At 41.0% G+C, this 16,313-nt stretch overlaps 2 protein-coding genes and 1 long non-coding RNA gene across 3 annotated transcripts in view; 1 reads left to right on the plus strand and 2 right to left on the minus strand.

The window, feature by feature from the left end:
• Positions 1–722: 722 nt before the first annotated feature.
• pou4f1 (POU class 4 homeobox 1) lies at positions 723–3,731 on the minus strand. Its single transcript, XM_079884340.1, has 2 exons — positions 3,287–3,731; positions 723–2,933 (listed from the first exon to the last, which is right to left on the minus strand). Exons 1-2 carry the CDS (start codon positions 3,407–3,409, stop codon positions 1,953–1,955), a joined length of 1,104 nt encoding a protein of 367 aa, XP_079740466.1. The 5' UTR covers positions 3,410–3,731; the 3' UTR covers positions 723–1,952.
• A 1,052-nt stretch (positions 3,732–4,783) lies between these two features.
• obi1 (ORC ubiquitin ligase 1) lies at positions 4,784–9,510 on the minus strand. Its single transcript, XM_079883949.1, has 6 exons — positions 9,303–9,510; positions 8,355–8,490; positions 8,133–8,224; positions 7,115–7,336; positions 6,468–6,556; positions 4,784–6,280 (listed from the first exon to the last, which is right to left on the minus strand). The coding sequence occupies exons 1-6, from the start codon at positions 9,372–9,374 to the stop codon at positions 5,212–5,214; spliced, it is 1,680 nt and encodes a 559-aa protein (XP_079740075.1). The 5' UTR covers positions 9,375–9,510; the 3' UTR covers positions 4,784–5,211.
• LOC307165890 overlaps positions 8,441–16,313 on the plus strand; it is a 41,749-nt gene continuing 33,876 nt past the window's right edge. The window contains exons 1-2 of the long non-coding RNA XR_013822550.1: positions 8,441–8,521; positions 10,903–11,129. This is a non-coding gene — a long non-coding RNA (uncharacterized lncRNA). The remainder of the gene's footprint in view (positions 8,522–10,902; positions 11,130–16,313) is intronic.

Genomic DNA, 16,313 nt, shown 5'->3' on the forward strand with positions numbered 1-16,313 from the left:
ATGTAACGCTAAAGGAGAATCATGACCGAAATCGTGCGACATTTATTAAAAAGTATTATTATTATTATTATTAGGCTATTATTCATTAGACCATTTTGTATCTTATGTATTTACAATTTTGTCTGCAATTTATTAAATTGAAGACATTTTCTCGTCTCGTCAGTAAAAATGAATTTCGTGTTAAAAAAAACTATTTTCACTGGTCTAACGGAATGCAGTCTGAGAAATCCAGATCATGGAAATGAAGAGCAATAAAAATGTATAAATAATGCATGTTTCTGGAGTAATGACTGTATATCAAATATTTGTGCTGATTAGAAAGCCACTGTAAGAAAGAAAGAAAGAAAGAAAGAAAGAAAGAAAGAAAGAAAGAAAGAAAGAAAGAAAGAAAGAAAGAAAGAAATGCTATTGGATCCAGGGTTTGGTTAATATTTGGTTGATTTTTTTTTTTTTTTTTTTTTTTTTTTGCGCCATTGCATGTTAATTATCTTTTACGTTTTAATTATGGCCTACAAGTCCATATTTTCTTCTTTTTTTTCTTCTACTATGTATTTTAAATGTAATTGTGCCATATATGTGTCTATAACTGTGAGCACGTGTAAATCTCTGATCATTTCCAATCCTAATAAACATGAATATTTTTTTTCATTTCTCATTTATGTGTAGGGCAAAATATAAACAATCATACATATGTCTGAGATTTGTCTGTGCTGTAGAATAAGATACACCCCAATGACAGCCTCCACTTTGATTTTCCATCGTTTATTTAGAAGATCGCCGGGACTGGAGCCCTGCAGCTGGATTTGGCTAACAGAATGAGAGAAGTTTGGATGAGAAGATGGAGAGACGGCAGACTGTTGGACAGGTGCACAGGTATGACAGAGTGATGCGCACGTGGCCGCTGTTTGTAAACATACGTGTGCACAAAATAAAATCATTACAACCTTTTTTTTTTTCTTCTTCTCAGGAACAATTAACACGACAAACAACGTTGTGTCTTTATGTGAAAACAGGCATTAAACAGTGACTTACACCATCCACAAAGGTCTACCAGTAGATACTCTATGTAGTGCTTGGTAATTTTTTTTTTCTTCTTCTTTCAATGCATAGAATGTTTGCACTGCAAACCAAAGTATACAAACCAACGAAATTATATTTCAGGACAATTTTGCTTTGTAAATATAATCATCTTTATCATGCGAGTTAACTAATATCCGCAGAGGAAGAATTCTGATTTGCCAAAACAATAATAAATAGACTAAATCATAAGTAATAAAATAAAAAAAAACTGGGAATTCAGTTTTGCACGGTGAGCAAGTGTCATTTGTACGTATATTTATATATATACACAAAAGCATTAGAATATATCTAACCAATCTAAATAACAGTAGATTTCAGTGCAATTTCAACAAATACGAGCGGTGGTTGCCACCTTTATTTAAAAGGGACTCTGTATACTTTTCTTTTCCTGTTCAGTTCTGTATTCATCAGAGCAGACCTTTGAAATACTGAATGTTCATCAGCAAGACTGTGGAAATGGGATCTGCTTTTAACACATTTAAAAAATATAGCAGTTCCCTGTCACGAATGAATAAGTACACAAATATGCTCAACATAAATAAATAAATAAATAAATACATGAATAAATAAATAAATAGGATAGAATTAAACTATGAGGTAATCCATCAATGGCTATTTTTCGTCATTCGGAATAAACGTCATTGGGGCAACAAAAATAAATGTAGAGTCGAACCGCAGAAAAGTAGTTCGTCTGGATTACCTGTTATTTGCATACTTCACATTCACCAGTACAGTGAAAAGAAACATGAGTTGTGAAAATCAAACGGTACTAATCATGAGCACACGCGCTTGAGCCAAAGCGATTTTCCTTGGTCCCCAAAAGTCACTTTTGTTTTGTCGTTTGTTTCCCTACAGAAGTGTATAGTAGTCCATCAGTGAGCCGCGGAAAATTTCAACCTCTTCTGTTTTTGTCTTTGGTTGCAAAACCATACTCGCACCACGTTCTTTTTGAGGTCCAATTTCTCGGCTATAGCCGCGATTTTCTCCGAGGACGGCCGAGGCTGGACCGCGAAATACGCCTCCAGAGAGCGCTTCTCCGGGGCCGCTATGGAGGTCCGCTTGCGCTTCTTCTCGCTGCCGTTGAAAATGTCGGGTTTGCTCATTTTCTCGCGCTGGGCGCCCTCGGCCTCCTCCAGCCACGCCTGGAGGATGGGTTTGAGCGCGATCATGTTGTTGTGCGACAGAGTTAGAGACTCGAAGCGACAAATGGTACTTTGGCTCAGGGAGCCCACGCCTGGGATCTTCAGGTTGGCCAGCGCGCCCCCCACGTCCGCCTGAGTCACCCCGAGTTTGATCCTCCGCTGTTTAAAGCGCTCCGCGAACGCCTCCAGCTCCCTAGGGTCCGTGTCCGAGTCGTTGATGGAGGGCAGTCCGTTGTTGAGGAGTCCCGGCGCGCCCTGGTGCGCACCGCCGTGGTGGCCCGGTAAGAGCCCGTGGTGAGTGAGCGGCGAGTTCATGTTCATAGCAGCCTGGTGGGACAGGTGGGTGAGCCCGTGCATGTGTGAGTGCGGGTGGGCCGACGTGGAGATCAGGCCCCCGCCGCCTCCTCCTCCGCCTCCTCCACCGGCCCCTTCGTGACCGCTGGGCATCAGCGCGAGCGACGGGGAGCTGATGTGCTCCATGAGGTCGGGCGGCTCCAGGTTCTGGTGGTGGTGGTGGTGATGGTGGTGGTGGTGGTGGGCGAGTGGCACGGTGGAGGTGGACGAGCATGGCACGGTGTTCATCGTGTGGTACGTGGCGTCGGGCTTGAACGGGTGACTCTTACCCTGGGACACGGCCATGTCCACGGCCGCCAGAGCTTCGGCGCGGGCCAGGAGCGTCTCATCCAGACTGGCGAAGATGTTGCTTTGTAGCTGGAGGAGTCGGAGAGAGAGAGACAGAGACCGAGACAGAGAGAGAGAGAGAGAAAGAGAGCGAGAAAAACAGAGAAACAGAAAGAAAGTGGAGATGTCAGCTGGGGAATAGTGTCAACACATAACACAGAGAGAATATTCCTTTTAAGAGGCTTCCAGTCATAAAAATTAATACAAAAAAAGGCTGAAGCCTGAGCCTTCAGTGAGCATGCCTTCAGAAAAGATCACAGGCGTGCGGATGATTGCTGTGGAATACATGAAAAAAACATTAAGGCAGAATATGCGCCTCCAGCGCTCCTCCTCGCGCGCAGAGGAGAACGCAGGAGAAAAGCAGAAGTTTGGAGCTCGTTTACCTGTGGAGTCTGTAGACAGGCTCTCCTGATCGCCTCCGAGCTCGAGTGCAGAGTTGTGTACTTGTGCTCAGGTAAGCTGGGATGCATGGCGAAATGCGCCTGTTTGCTGTTCATGGACATCATGTTTGCGCTAGATCCGGTTTAGATAAAGTGCACGAAAGGAGGATAAAACCCAAAGCGAGAGAGGCCAGGTCCTCCCGCCTCCTCTTCTGGCGTCGGGCGGATGCGGTAGCGCTCGCTTGCTGATGGTACAGAGAAGATGCCCGCAGTGTGTGTGTGTGCGTCTCTGTTTGGCTCTGCTGTGTGTGGATGAGGAGCGCTCTTACACCTGAGTCCCTCACATCTCGTCCGGCAGCCTCGCCTATTCTCGCGAGACGAGCGCGATCGACTCTCTTCTCCTCCTCTCTTCTCATATCATCGCGCCTCTTCTCGTCTCATGTCCTCCTCGAACTGTAAATCGGCCTAATGACGGAGAGGGGGGCTTCCATACCTGTGGATTCTGTGCGCATGCGCGGTGCCTTCACTGATTTAGAATGTTGTTTGTTGCTTTAAACGGTAACAGTGTAACCGCTAACATTCGATATGCAAATGAGGGCTGACTGTGTAAATGCCTGAATAATAGATTTTTCTTTTCTTTTCTTTCCTTTTTTTTTTTGTAAAAATACTTCCAAACTAATCAGACACATTTAAGTTGGGAATAATTCAGTTTTTTTTTTTATAAATAATATAAAAATGTTTATAATCAGCATATTTATTTTAATGAATGAAATAAATATTTAGTTTAAGTGCGAAATAATGTAGCCTAATTAATTTCATTTTATTTGTATTCATCGTTTGCAAAAAATAAATAGTAACCATTGTTGATTCCGTGGCTATTCGTTTATTTCAGTTTCAGGAGAATTTGCAAACGTGAATATTTTAATTCAGCTAATGTTTATGGTTGCACCGCGTTGATTCATTAAGCAACTCTAGATAAAATAAAGGGAAAAAAGACACACGAATTAAATATATAACGAAAATCGTTTTAGACATTTTAGATATAAATATTCATACATTACAAATGACGTCAACAGAAATTCGCAGACATCAAAATTGAATCTGTATTTATATCAGATATATATTGTATTTGAATATTTCAATTTCGCTCACGTTAACGCGTCATGGTGGCATTGCCTTGATTGATCACGCAACTTTAACTATCATGTATATTTCACTAAACTCTAATCACTGCATGAATTTTTAATCGCCCAGCGCTTTTAGTTGGAGCTAATGAAGTGTTAATTCACTAGCATTAATTAATTCTTTAAAAGACTGTGAAGGATGTGGGTAGTAAATGGATTTGTTTAGTATTCTGGTGAAGACACATGAAATAATTCAGCACTGAACACAGAAAGACAATGTGTTTGCGTGCACTATTACTAAAATTACGACGTTTACTGTTGTTGTCATAACACTAAATTAAAAGGTTTTGAAAATGTGAAAATGAAACTATAAATTAAAGGCATACAAAAGTTTTTTATTTAGATAACATCCAGGTACAAAAACATTTCCGAAAATATCTGAAAAATAGAAAAAGACTTCATATTTTCAAACTGTATGCACAAATAGCATTTATTGTTTTCACAGTTTAAATACAGATTTATTCAGATTGCCAGGTAATGAAATTCGATAGAAAAAAATACGTTTAATTTCAAGAGAAAAGTGTAATGGTAACACCTTATCCCCTCAGGATACTGAAATGGTTTTTATATCATACAGTAACATGATCCAGCGCACACTGCTGTCATCATAATGAACAGTGAGGCAAATTTGTAATAAAAAGCCCTGATGGAACAGAAAGGCTGTTAAATCTTGTTGTTCTCCTGAAAAGTCATTGAAATCATGCTGGAAGATCATGCTGTAAAATACTGGAAATGTTTCTGCTTCTACTTTAGTTTGGAGAGTTTGGAGGGGCTGGAGATGGACAATCCTGTGGGACACTTGCGCTTGGTGGGCTGGCCGGGATTTTCCACCGTATCTCCAGCCATGTCGCTGACCTCAACATCACAATGGGTGGTCTCCTGTGTCACAGATGTGGTTTGGTGCTCTCCTGCTGTTCCAGGATCAGCCAAGAGGTTGCTACAGAAATCCAGTTCTGGTATTTGGGTGGCATCAAAGTCTGGAGAGCGTGAGGATGAGGATGATGCCAGGGGAAGGTGAGAGACCTGACTGTTGGAGCTCTCACCCTCAGCCATCATAGAGTCCAGCTCAGAGATCTTGTCCAGGTACGCTGCATCCATACAAGCCTCACTGTTTCCCATAGGGTCCTCGGACGGCTCCAAATTCTCTCTGTTTTCATCCAGGCGGGGCAGCTCAGGTCCGCAGTCCATCCAGCTTCCACACAAGACCTCTCTGTCTGAATTCACAGCGGTCTTCTGACTGAAAGGAGTGCCTTTGTTGCCTTGGAAGGATTCTGGGCTTTGGCTGATTGAGGAAGAGCTGCCTGGGCCCTGGCAATCATCAAAACTCAGTCTTCTCAGGTAAGTGAGAGGTTTGAGACCTAACTTTCGGTCACTACACACCACAGGACTCTTCAAGCTCAGAGATCTGAGAGCCGAGGAGGGTGTAGAGGGAACCGTAACATCTTTGAGTCCATCCTTCTGTGGACTCAAGGTCCCTCCTAGAAAACACGCATCAGATGTAGTCAGGAGATGCCCGTGGTTGTTGGGAAGCTCTGAACACTTTCGGTCCAGGTCTGTACACACAGAAGTTTCCTCCATTTCACTCAGGCTCCTTCGCATCAGGGCAATCCTTTCAATCCCTCCGTTTTGAGTCCCTCCAGAGGCAGCGTTTGAACAAACACTTTCTTCAGACTGAGGGTCATCCCTCTGGTTCTGGGCTTCAAGCTCTTCGATGTATTTATCACTGCGCTCCAGAGCTCTTTTCAGCTGGGCCACGTCCCGCTCATACTGATGAATTTTGGCCTCGAGAGCTGCGACTGTATACCGGCCAAACCTCAGAGTAAAACACAGTGAAACCACAAATAAAATCAACTTTGAAAGATCTGAGTTACTAATAATACTGCGTAAATATCCATAAATATAAAAAATGAATATTTTATTTGTTGTGGTCAACGTTTAATCTAACTCAAAATGCAAGTCCGTACACTTCACCAACATTGTATAGTGAACATTGTGCTTACTTTTGAGGAGATCTGCTGTCCACTTCTGCTTTCAAGTGCATATTTTCCTGGATTAGGTCAAAATTTTGGGACCGCAGAGTTTTGTTAGCCTGAGGGAAAGAAGCATGTTTCTTTCAGAATAGTTGCTTTTTTTTTTTAAGCACAGAAGACAAATAACACCCTTTCCCATATTTCCAATGGTCAGTGAAAATTCATCTAGAATATAGAGAAAAGCTGGGACTATATACATATATATGCTCTAGATGTGGACTAAGCACCAAGCCATTGCAACCATATCTCTTTACTGTAATATGATATGAATGATAAGGGTTTTTCAACAACTGATCCCAATGCTGATGTTTAGAGAGTAGCCCAAAGTATGGCAAAAATATGTATAAAATAGTTAGATAGCAAATGAGACAATTTCTCACATAAAAAAAAATCATTTGACATGTTTCCTCAGAATGTACAACAAAATAATTGAAACCAGAAAATTATTATCCACTGATAAGAGATGATTTCTGAAAATAACCATGACCAAGTGAGCACAGTCAATGCAGATTATCTCGAAACGGCTAAATTATGGGGCGATATTTCTAGTTTTGCGCTTTTTTTGGCCAGTGTCTAATCTCTCTCTCTTTTTTTTTTTTTAACAATTCCATTCATACTTCCTTCAGCTTTTCGAGGTCCTGTTTGACATTCCTGTAGAGGTCATTGGCAGCTCTCAGCTTATTGGCCGACTCCTCCAGAGCGCTCGGGTCAACAGTACTGCTTTCGCTCTGAGGAACCAAGACCGTGCTCGGTTCCAGAGCTGTCTTAAGTTGCATCTCAAGGCTCAGGTTTTTGCTTTTCAAGTCCTCGTTCTCTTTCAAGAGGGTTTCGATTTCATCCTGTAAGACAGATGATTCATAAGCTCTGGCTTTTGTTGCATAGCTAGGTCCATTTTTATTTTTTTACAGGCATATTTTACACTGCCCGACCAAAAGAAAGTTGCTGTTTGGATTTAAATAGTCAAATGCTTAAGAGTCTATGATTGCATCAGTGATTATTATGTTTCTAGTATGTTAGTGTTTGGCAACATTTCTTGTGTAGCTTATCATTTCTTAAACAAACATGTAGGAAGACACATCATGGCCATATTCCAGGATGACAATGTCAAGATTCATCAGGCTCAAATTGTGAAAGAATGGTTGTGAGAAGCATGAAGAATCATTTACACATATGAATTGTCTCCTCTGAGTCCAGAGCTTAAATTCATTGAAAGTCTTTGGGATGTTCAAAAAATGTATGCACCACTTGATGGAAATAAATGTTGTGATGTTATTTCCATCAAGAGGTGCATTGCATTGTCATCGTGGAATATGGCCATGATGTGTCTTCCTACATGGTTGTCTAAGAAATGAAAAGCTACACACTTCATCAGTTAGGGTTAGAAGAACGGTTGCCAAACATATAACATGCTAGAAACATAATATTCACTGCAACAATGATCCAACCATAGACTCTTAAGCATTTAAATCCAAACAGCGACATTTTTTGGCCGGGCAATGTATTAAAACGTGTTGAAGATCACATGAAATACAATTTGGAGTCTAGAGGCGTAGCAGTTTTCTGCACTGAATTTCAATACAGGAAAGAAATTTGTATTTATCAAACCATTTCATTGGGTCTTTGAGAAAAAAATACCTCATATTCTCGCAAAAGCAGCTCCCCTCGAGTCTTTCGGAGGCGTCTCTTCACAGAAGAGCTCTCATTGGATTCACTGTCAGTTGTGGCTCCTGTGAGCATTAACACACACACACAGAAGAGAAATAAATAGAGATAATCACACTCATCCTACCTAAAACAAACAAAGTTCTATTGCTTACATTGAAAAGATAACAAGATATGATTGTGAGGTCTCATTACCAATGATTTCTCTGCAGGGGTTTTCTGGGGTGATGGCCACTCGACAGGTGGGACATTGACTGCTCTTCTCCAGCCAAACTTTGATACAGTTGGAGCAGAACACATGGTTGTTGCAACAAATGACCGGCTGACGCACCTTTGAGGTGTAGATCAGAGCAAACCAAAAGGTAAATGCAACATCATGACTGTTAACATTTAAGGGATAGTTCACCCTTAAATGAAGATTCTGTTATCATTTACTCACCCTCAAGTTGTTCCAAACCTGTATGGATTTATTTCTTCTGCTGAACACAAAAGAAGATATTTTGAAGAGCATGGGTAACCAAACAGTTGATGGGCCCCATTGACCTCCATAGTATGGGGGAAAAAAATACTAAGGAAGTCAATGGTGCCCATCAATTCATACAGGTTTGGAACAACTTGAGGGTGAGTAAATGATGACAACATTTTCATTTTTTGGGTGAACTATCCCTTTAACATTCCTGCTTATCTGGTCCATATCATCTGACATCACCCTCTGTGATTATTTCAGGGATTTATTAACAGCAGAACACAGTGTTCAGGTGAGTGCTGGAATTGTCAGTTTTGTTCATTTGTGTTTTAGGAGAAAACTAAATCAGAAGGGACGCTTGGTGCTCTACTGTAGAGCACCAAGCGTCCCTTCTGATTTAGAAATAACGTTTCTGTAACTCAAAACAGCGATAGTTTTATTAGTAATAAAACTATCGATGTTTTGAGTTACAGAAACGTTATTATATTTACATGCGCGTATTTTTACACAGTATCTTCACTGATAGATGATAAAAAGAACTGTGTATTGCATTAAAGTGGTTTTAATTTAAAGACCGAGATGTATCAACAATCAACAAACATGAAGTTCACGCGCGCACTGCACGACTTTGTGTTCAACTTCTGCCGTATATAAACTAAGTGTATTAAAAGTGTTACCTTTCCGAGGCAAATCTGGCAGGATATCGGTAAAGTCAATGAAAGAGTGACGTTTGGAAAACTTTGCGCCATGATTTAGTCCTCCTCAGAGATTAGAAACATGATCCAAAACTCCCTCCAACAGAAACAAAGTAACTAGCAGCACACGCGACTACGGCAAGCGCAGAGTACTAAACTACAGCGAAACGCGTCTTCCTCAGACTACTATACATTCTCACTGTGGCGAGTAGAGTGGTGTTAACGATTGTGGTTATTAATGCTTTTATAAAGCAAAGTTTTGTATTTGTAGAATTTATGGTCACTCCACTAATTCCTCCGTATCTAGAATATCACATTTACTGCTAAAAAATAATCTTGACGTATTCCTTCAGTTACCAGCACCAACAATGCTGTGTTCACGCCATGTCGTAATTACGGTAGTTTCGAGATGACAACAAATATCACGATATCAACGTTGATATCGTGATATTTGAACGATATCAACACCTAAATGAATATGCAGGTAGGAGCTCTCAGAAAATCCCCAGTTTACAAGCTGTAATTACGAGTTCTACGCGGACGTGAACGCTTTTTACAAGTTGGAATTTCGATCTCGTAATTACGGTAATTAGGAAATAGCGTGAACGCACCTAAAAATAACACATGATAAAAACATTATTAGTAGTTAATATATTAATAAGATGGTTGTTTTGGTTGTGCATTATTATAAGCTTCACTTATTATAGACAGTCTGTGCTTAATTCTTTATCTCTGGTATTTTATGGTAGGCTACAAGGTGATTATTGCTGCAGGTAGACCAACTTTGTCAGTGTAGCCTAGGCAAAACATAATTGTTGATGTTGTCATGTTTGGGAGGAATACATTTTATGTAGCCTACAGTATATGGCCTGAACAAATGTAGCCTATTTATACTTGAATAAATTGCATCTTAAATCGTAAATCACAGTCTGGTGATCAGGTTGCTCTTAATGGCATTAACACTTGGTATTTTCACAGTGAATCACTATTAGATCAAAATATTAAAAAAATAAAATGTATAGAGTGATCAAACGTCTTAATAGCAATTAAAAGCCAATCTGTGTACATTTTTACTACTCAGAATGCTTCTCTGTCCCTCCTGTTCTGCTTATGCGTCTCTTTACGTCGGCTCTTTGTTTCAAGAGTTTTATTACAACAGTGTAAACCGTTTTACTTCATTTTTATTCAATCTCATAATTCATTGGTCATCGCCAAATGATGGCTTTATTATCCCATAATGACAGACCCAGTGGCTGAGCGCTTGTGAGATAACTTCATTAGCATCGAACTGATGCAAAACAATGTTGTACATTGATTGCATCAAGCGGACTATTGGTGCTGCGACTACATTACTGTCATTTGTTGCAGGTCTGTCATGTCAACACAGCCCATGGAGACTTCACTTTGTCTAGACTATGAGTAGTCAAACTGTACGCCAGTAGGTCTGAAACTTAGATTTAGACATCTGCATGTAGAATCATTCCTGGATAGAGAGTTTGCACACATTTGTAAGCAAAGACCAAACTGCTGAGCACGCTCTTACATAATAACATAAATTTGCCTTGTTTTCTTATTTTTACAGAACCACCTCCCCCCTTTTGTCTCTCCTGTCAGTGAGATCAGCATCTCAGAAATACACACAAAAATCGCTTGCTACTCACTTTATCGTTCGTAAGTGGAACAAGAGCTGTGTCAACAAGAGAAGTCCATTTCATCACAAGTCTCCAGTGAAATGATTCATCCAGAGCAGTTGGATGACACATAAGTCTGCAAAAGGGCCAATTCGGAGATGACGTTGCTAATAGAGAGGTATGGGTTGATTTGATTAGCTGAGAACTCATTTATTATATTATACACTACTGTTCAAAAGTTTGGGGTCGGTGCATTTAAAAAAAAAAAAGCTTTTGGAATTTGATTTGCTGCTCAAGAAACTTTACTTATTATTGTCAACATTGAAAACAGATTATACATTTTTTTAGGGTGCTTTGATGAATTGAAAGCTCGAAAGAACAGCATTTATTATTAAAAAGAAATATTTTGTAACATTATAAATGTTTTACTGTCACTTTTAATCAATTTAATACATCCTTACTGAATCAAAGTGTTAATATATTTAAAAAAAAAAAATCTTACTGACCTCAAACTTTTGAACTATTAGCATGTTGATTATGGTCAGTGTGTTTGATGCATAACAATGTGTTTGAAAGACCAATGAGAGGTAGAGAAGTCTTGTGAAATTAGTTTGAAAATATTTATTTGCAATTGCACATGTAAAAATCTAGTTCAGATCATATTATTGGAACAGTTCAGATACTCTAAAGATTGTATTTTGCCCACATATGCTTCAGACAATGGTTTGTAATCTTTCCCCCATTAATTGGTGACAGTCAATTAATCACAGCCGGTTGAGAACCGCAGGATCTATTGATCTTGTCGGAGGCCTTATTTTTCATCCCTTAAATGACACAGATCGGCACATTTGCCTTGGCCGGGTAATGGAGGGTGGTGAGCCAATGACCCGTGTGTCAGGCCTACATGTGTTCCATGCTCCCCCATCATGAAATGGCATCTTTACCATTTAAACTGGAAAGGTTTAGACTGCCCTAAGAGCAAGGCGCTGGGACAGGCCTTGCTCCGCTGCTCAGCTGACCTTTCTGTTTAAAGCTTAATCACTGGCAAATGCTTACATTAATTAGCCTGCCCTCTATCCCTCTTTCTCTATCCCCCCTCCCCGCCCACACACACACCAACGTGGCCATCATGCCAGTGGTTTTTGCGTCGCTGGCAAACCAGAATGAGTGTAACCTGCAGTCGCGCACATCTTGAGGACATTAAGACATTTCCCCCGCACTCCTGCAGGCTCCGTGTATTGATTAGCGTGGCCCCTGACCGCGATCGCTGCGGTGCGAGAGAGTGTGTCATGGAGATGAGGGGCCCCTGCTGTCCATGGGGCTCTTTCCTAAGCCACAGTCGAGCCGCAGCTGACGCCCCCTCCACAGCTCAGGCACCTTTCATTGCCCTTTCGCAACCCTGCCCTTTAAAAGTCGGAGCGGCATCCGGTTCTTTACATTTTGTATCATGTATTGAAGCTCACTGCATCTGGAATTATCCATTATGTGTCAAAAACTGTGCTTAAAGCTTGCAAAGGAGGAGTAAAACATCTTTGGAGACGTTCAAACCAGATGTGTTCCTGCGTAAAGATTATTTGTGTAATTCGTTTTTGTTAAACCACTCCAGCTTAAAACACAGACCCCCAGTTTCACAGACAAGGTGTAAGCATAGTCCCAGACTAAAATGCATGTTTGAGCTGTTTTAACTGGAAGCAACCTGCATTGACAAATCTTAAAATATGTCAGTGCCATTGTTTTGTCTCTCAAGATGCACACAAGTAAATGTTTTTTTTCTAAGGCACGTACTTAAAGCTACACTGTGTAATTTTTATAAGTTGATTCTTAGCAAAAAACACTTTGTTCTTTCAAAATGATATGTGCTCATTAATGTGTAATTACTTCTACCAACTAATCAAGTACGAGCGAGTTGCTCGAATGGCGGCAGCCATGTTGTGCCTCCATCTTGAAAATACATTAGCCAAAGAGGGACATACCTGGAAATTCAAGCTTCGCCTTTCGCGTTTTACACTCAGTGGCACCGTGACGAATGCGAGGGGGAGATTACTCGCGACTGCCGGCAGGTTTGAAATAATACGGCCACCGTAGGAGTTAAAACGCCCTCGGAATGGGAGGGGCTAGAAAGTTATATTCAGCTGGTAGTCATAAACAATTTCACCGCTAGACGGGAGAAAATCCTACACAGTGTAGCTTTAAATGCCCTAATTAAACTAAGGCCTAATCCTGGCTTAACCTAAACCCTTTCTGTGAAACCAGACCAGAAAGAACTATAAATAAGTATTCTGTGGGATGATTCCTCTTTAAAAACTTTGCTCTGTTTGTTATCCTGACCAGGGGCGGGGCCAGTTGTTTGTTCAACCAATGACAGATGGGAAACGTGTTTGGAAACAGGCATTATTTCTGCAGTTCTGTTTGTTGACGGCTTGTAGCTGACAACATCTCGTGGCAATTCGTAATTGTTTTACGTTTTGCTGAATTGGTGGCTAATTCGTATGAAGGCATACGATCTCATTCGCACATGTTTGTACGATCTGCTTACGCTCCAGTGATGGGTAGGTTTAGGGGTGAACCTTCATTCCTACTTTTTCTAATAGTCGTACATTTGTGTACGATTCACATTGTACAAATTCATACGAAATTCCCACCAAGTAACACAGTTAAGTTTTCCTGTGAGATCAGGTTAGTATTTACAGAGCCCCTAAATGGAAATGGTGAAAGAAAAAAAACATGAGATGGAGGAAAAATTATTCGTCAATGCTTTTGCGCTCTCTCGCAAATGTTTTGCGTTCCCCTGAGAACGTTTTGTTTTGTGTTTCCCCCAATAAACTTTGCGTTCGCTCGCAAAGAGCTCAAAAGGTTTTGCGAGCGAACGCAAAGTTTATTGGGGGAAACACAAAACATTTGTGAGAGAACGCAAAAGCATTGACTTATTATATCTTTTTTTTTTTACCACCATGTCCCTTAGGGGTTCTGTAAGTATTGAAGAAATGACTGACAACAAATATTGACTACTGTTCAAAAGATAAATGTATTTGAAAGAGGTCTCTTATGCTCACCAATGCATTTCTTTGATCAAAAATACAGTAAAAAAAAGTTGTTAATTTAATTTTAAAAAAATGTAATGTGATGCAAATCTGAATTTTCAGCATCATTACTCCAGTCTTCAGTGTCACATGATCCTTCAGAAATCATACTAATACATTCCTGATTATTATTACTGTTAAAAACAGGTGTAGAAACTGAGATACATTTTTGTTTCAGGATTCTTTGATGAACAGAAAGTTCAAAAGAGCATATTTTTGAAATATAAAGATTTTATAACATTATAAACGTCTTACTGTCACTCGCTGAATAAATGTAATAATTTCCTCCAAAAATAAGAAATCTTACTGCCCTCAAACTTTTAAGCAGTAGTGTAGACTTAGAAGCAGTAGAGTAGACTTAGAGCTCTCTTAAAGGGACACTCCACCCATTTGCATTAAGCTTTGCATCGTTAGAAACCCAGTCATACTATTGAATGGTCGTGCCACACTCTCTCATTTTCCCCTGAGACGGGAGAAATCCGTTATTTACCTCTTACACTTCCTCCTACAATGACGCAAAAATCTTAATTTTGCGTCATTGTAGGAGGAAGTGTAAGAGGGGGGGATTTCTGTTGAGACTACAAGCACTAGTTCCTCATCTTTCCCAGGGGGCGGGACCCGCTCACGCTACAGACCTATTACAGATCAGTGGGTGGGACTTTACTCTCTGAAACTGAAAGCAATATCCTCCATCTTGTTTGAAGCTAAGCTAACAGGCGCTGTGGAGATAGATGTAAAGTTATGACAATAGCGGAGGAGAGTGCTCAATATGATATAGAAGAAGAGGATTTCGGAAGTCTGATGCTTAAATCAGGTGTTTGTGGCTACCTTTACAAGCCGCATTATAGCGAAGAGCAGCCGAGGCAGAAGACCTGCCTGCCGCGGACGAGGAGCCCGGACTGGCTCGAGTTAGGGCGGACTGGTGGCGCCGGTGATCTCACTATGCAACAACGAACCGCTACGAACACAGAGATAGAGTCCGTCTGCGGCAAAGAATTTCAACGATGACAATTTCTCCTGGACGAAATCTCTGAATCAGACGAGGACACGGACGTTTGTGATGTGAACTATCCTAGTTTCGCACCGCATATGTTCTGACTGAACATCCAGGTACCATGCAATAATTCACCTTTTCGAAAGAAATACAAACGAGGAGTAATGCACTAATGAGTTCGCCAACTAACCTGACATTTTGTGTGAAATGAATTTCAAGCTCTGGTGGTAGCTAGCCTTGTAGACGGAAGAGTGATTTCTCTTATAGGCAGATATGCGCTTTCTGGATTAGTGGGAGTGGCTTGCGGAGCTGTGCAATGTGGTGCATTGTGGGAGTTGTTGTCTTTCATACAAATGCGTCCTGAAGTTATTTTTTGTCTTTCCTCGGTCACGAAGGCACCAAATTCAACATTTATTTTACATTTCGACTACATATATGACCCACTTTAAATAAAAAACAATGTTCAAATGGGTGGAATGCCCATTTAAGACGCTTGTCCTGCCCTCAGATTCATCTGATTCGATCTTTTTTACAAACTGACATTGATCCGCAGGGTTGCATGTCAAAAGTGGAGCTATTTTTAACTTAGACACAGATAAAAATAATAATAAAAAAAAAAAATCAGAAACAGTGACAGCGACTAAAGACATCTATATGGCGCATGCATAGACTAAACACAAGAATGCATTCTCTAATTCAAAGACCAGGCACAAAATGAATGCATGCATAAAAACACTTCTCTAATGGAGAGCGTGGGATGCCACCCCAATTGTTAGTATCAAAGTCTGTTCTCTAGCTGTTTCCCACCACCCCCTTCCTCTCTCTTTCTCTCTCTCCAGCCTCAAATTTATTCTCCTCCGCGGGTGCAGTTTTAGTGGTGGGCCATGCGTCGCGGTGCAGAGAGGAGCAGCGTGCGCTGGTTTTATTGCATTGCCTACAGGCTGGTTGAGCCACACGACTCGCTCGTGCCGCCCCCCCCCCACCCCCACCCTTCCACACCACAGATGAGGCTCCACTCATCCCCGACAGTCCTGGGCTCCGCTTCACCCCTCTTCCTCCATCCGTACCTCTCTCAAGGGGCCCCTGGGAGCCGAGGGTGGATTATTATGGAAATACTATCATCCACTGGCCCTCTGAAGCACAGCTGGGCAGGGCCATCATTACATGCACTGTGGCAATCTGTTCTGGGAAGGGCGAACGCAAACGTCACGGCACAGATGAGAGTGGCATGCATAGATCACAGAAAATGTGATTAAAATGTGCGCGGGTGAAGAATGCAAAAAACATC

Source organism: Squalius cephalus (assembly GCF_949319135.1).
Source record: "Squalius cephalus genome assembly, chromosome: 10".
NCBI classification, from domain to species: Eukaryota; Metazoa; Chordata; class Actinopteri; order Cypriniformes; family Leuciscidae; genus Squalius; species Squalius cephalus.

Coding starts and splice junctions, on each gene's coding strand:
- obi1 (XM_079883949.1), bottom strand. CDS start 9,374: ATGGCGCAAAGTTTTCCAAACGTCACTCTTTCATTGACTTTACCGATA. Junction 8,491..9,302: donor GCCAGATTTGCCTCGGAAAG/GTAACACTTTTA, acceptor TACACCTCAAAG/GTGCGTCAGCCGGTCATTTG. Junction 6,281..6,467: donor GACAGCAGATCTCCTCAAAA/GTAAGCACAATG, acceptor TTTTACTCTGAG/GTTTGGCCGGTATACAGTCG.
- pou4f1 (XM_079884340.1), bottom strand. CDS start 3,409: ATGATGTCCATGAACAGCAAACAGGCGCATTTCGCCATGCATCCCAGC. Junction 2,934..3,286: donor CCTGTCTACAGACTCCACAG/GTAAACGAGCTC, acceptor CGACTCCTCCAG/CTACAAAGCAACATCTTCGC.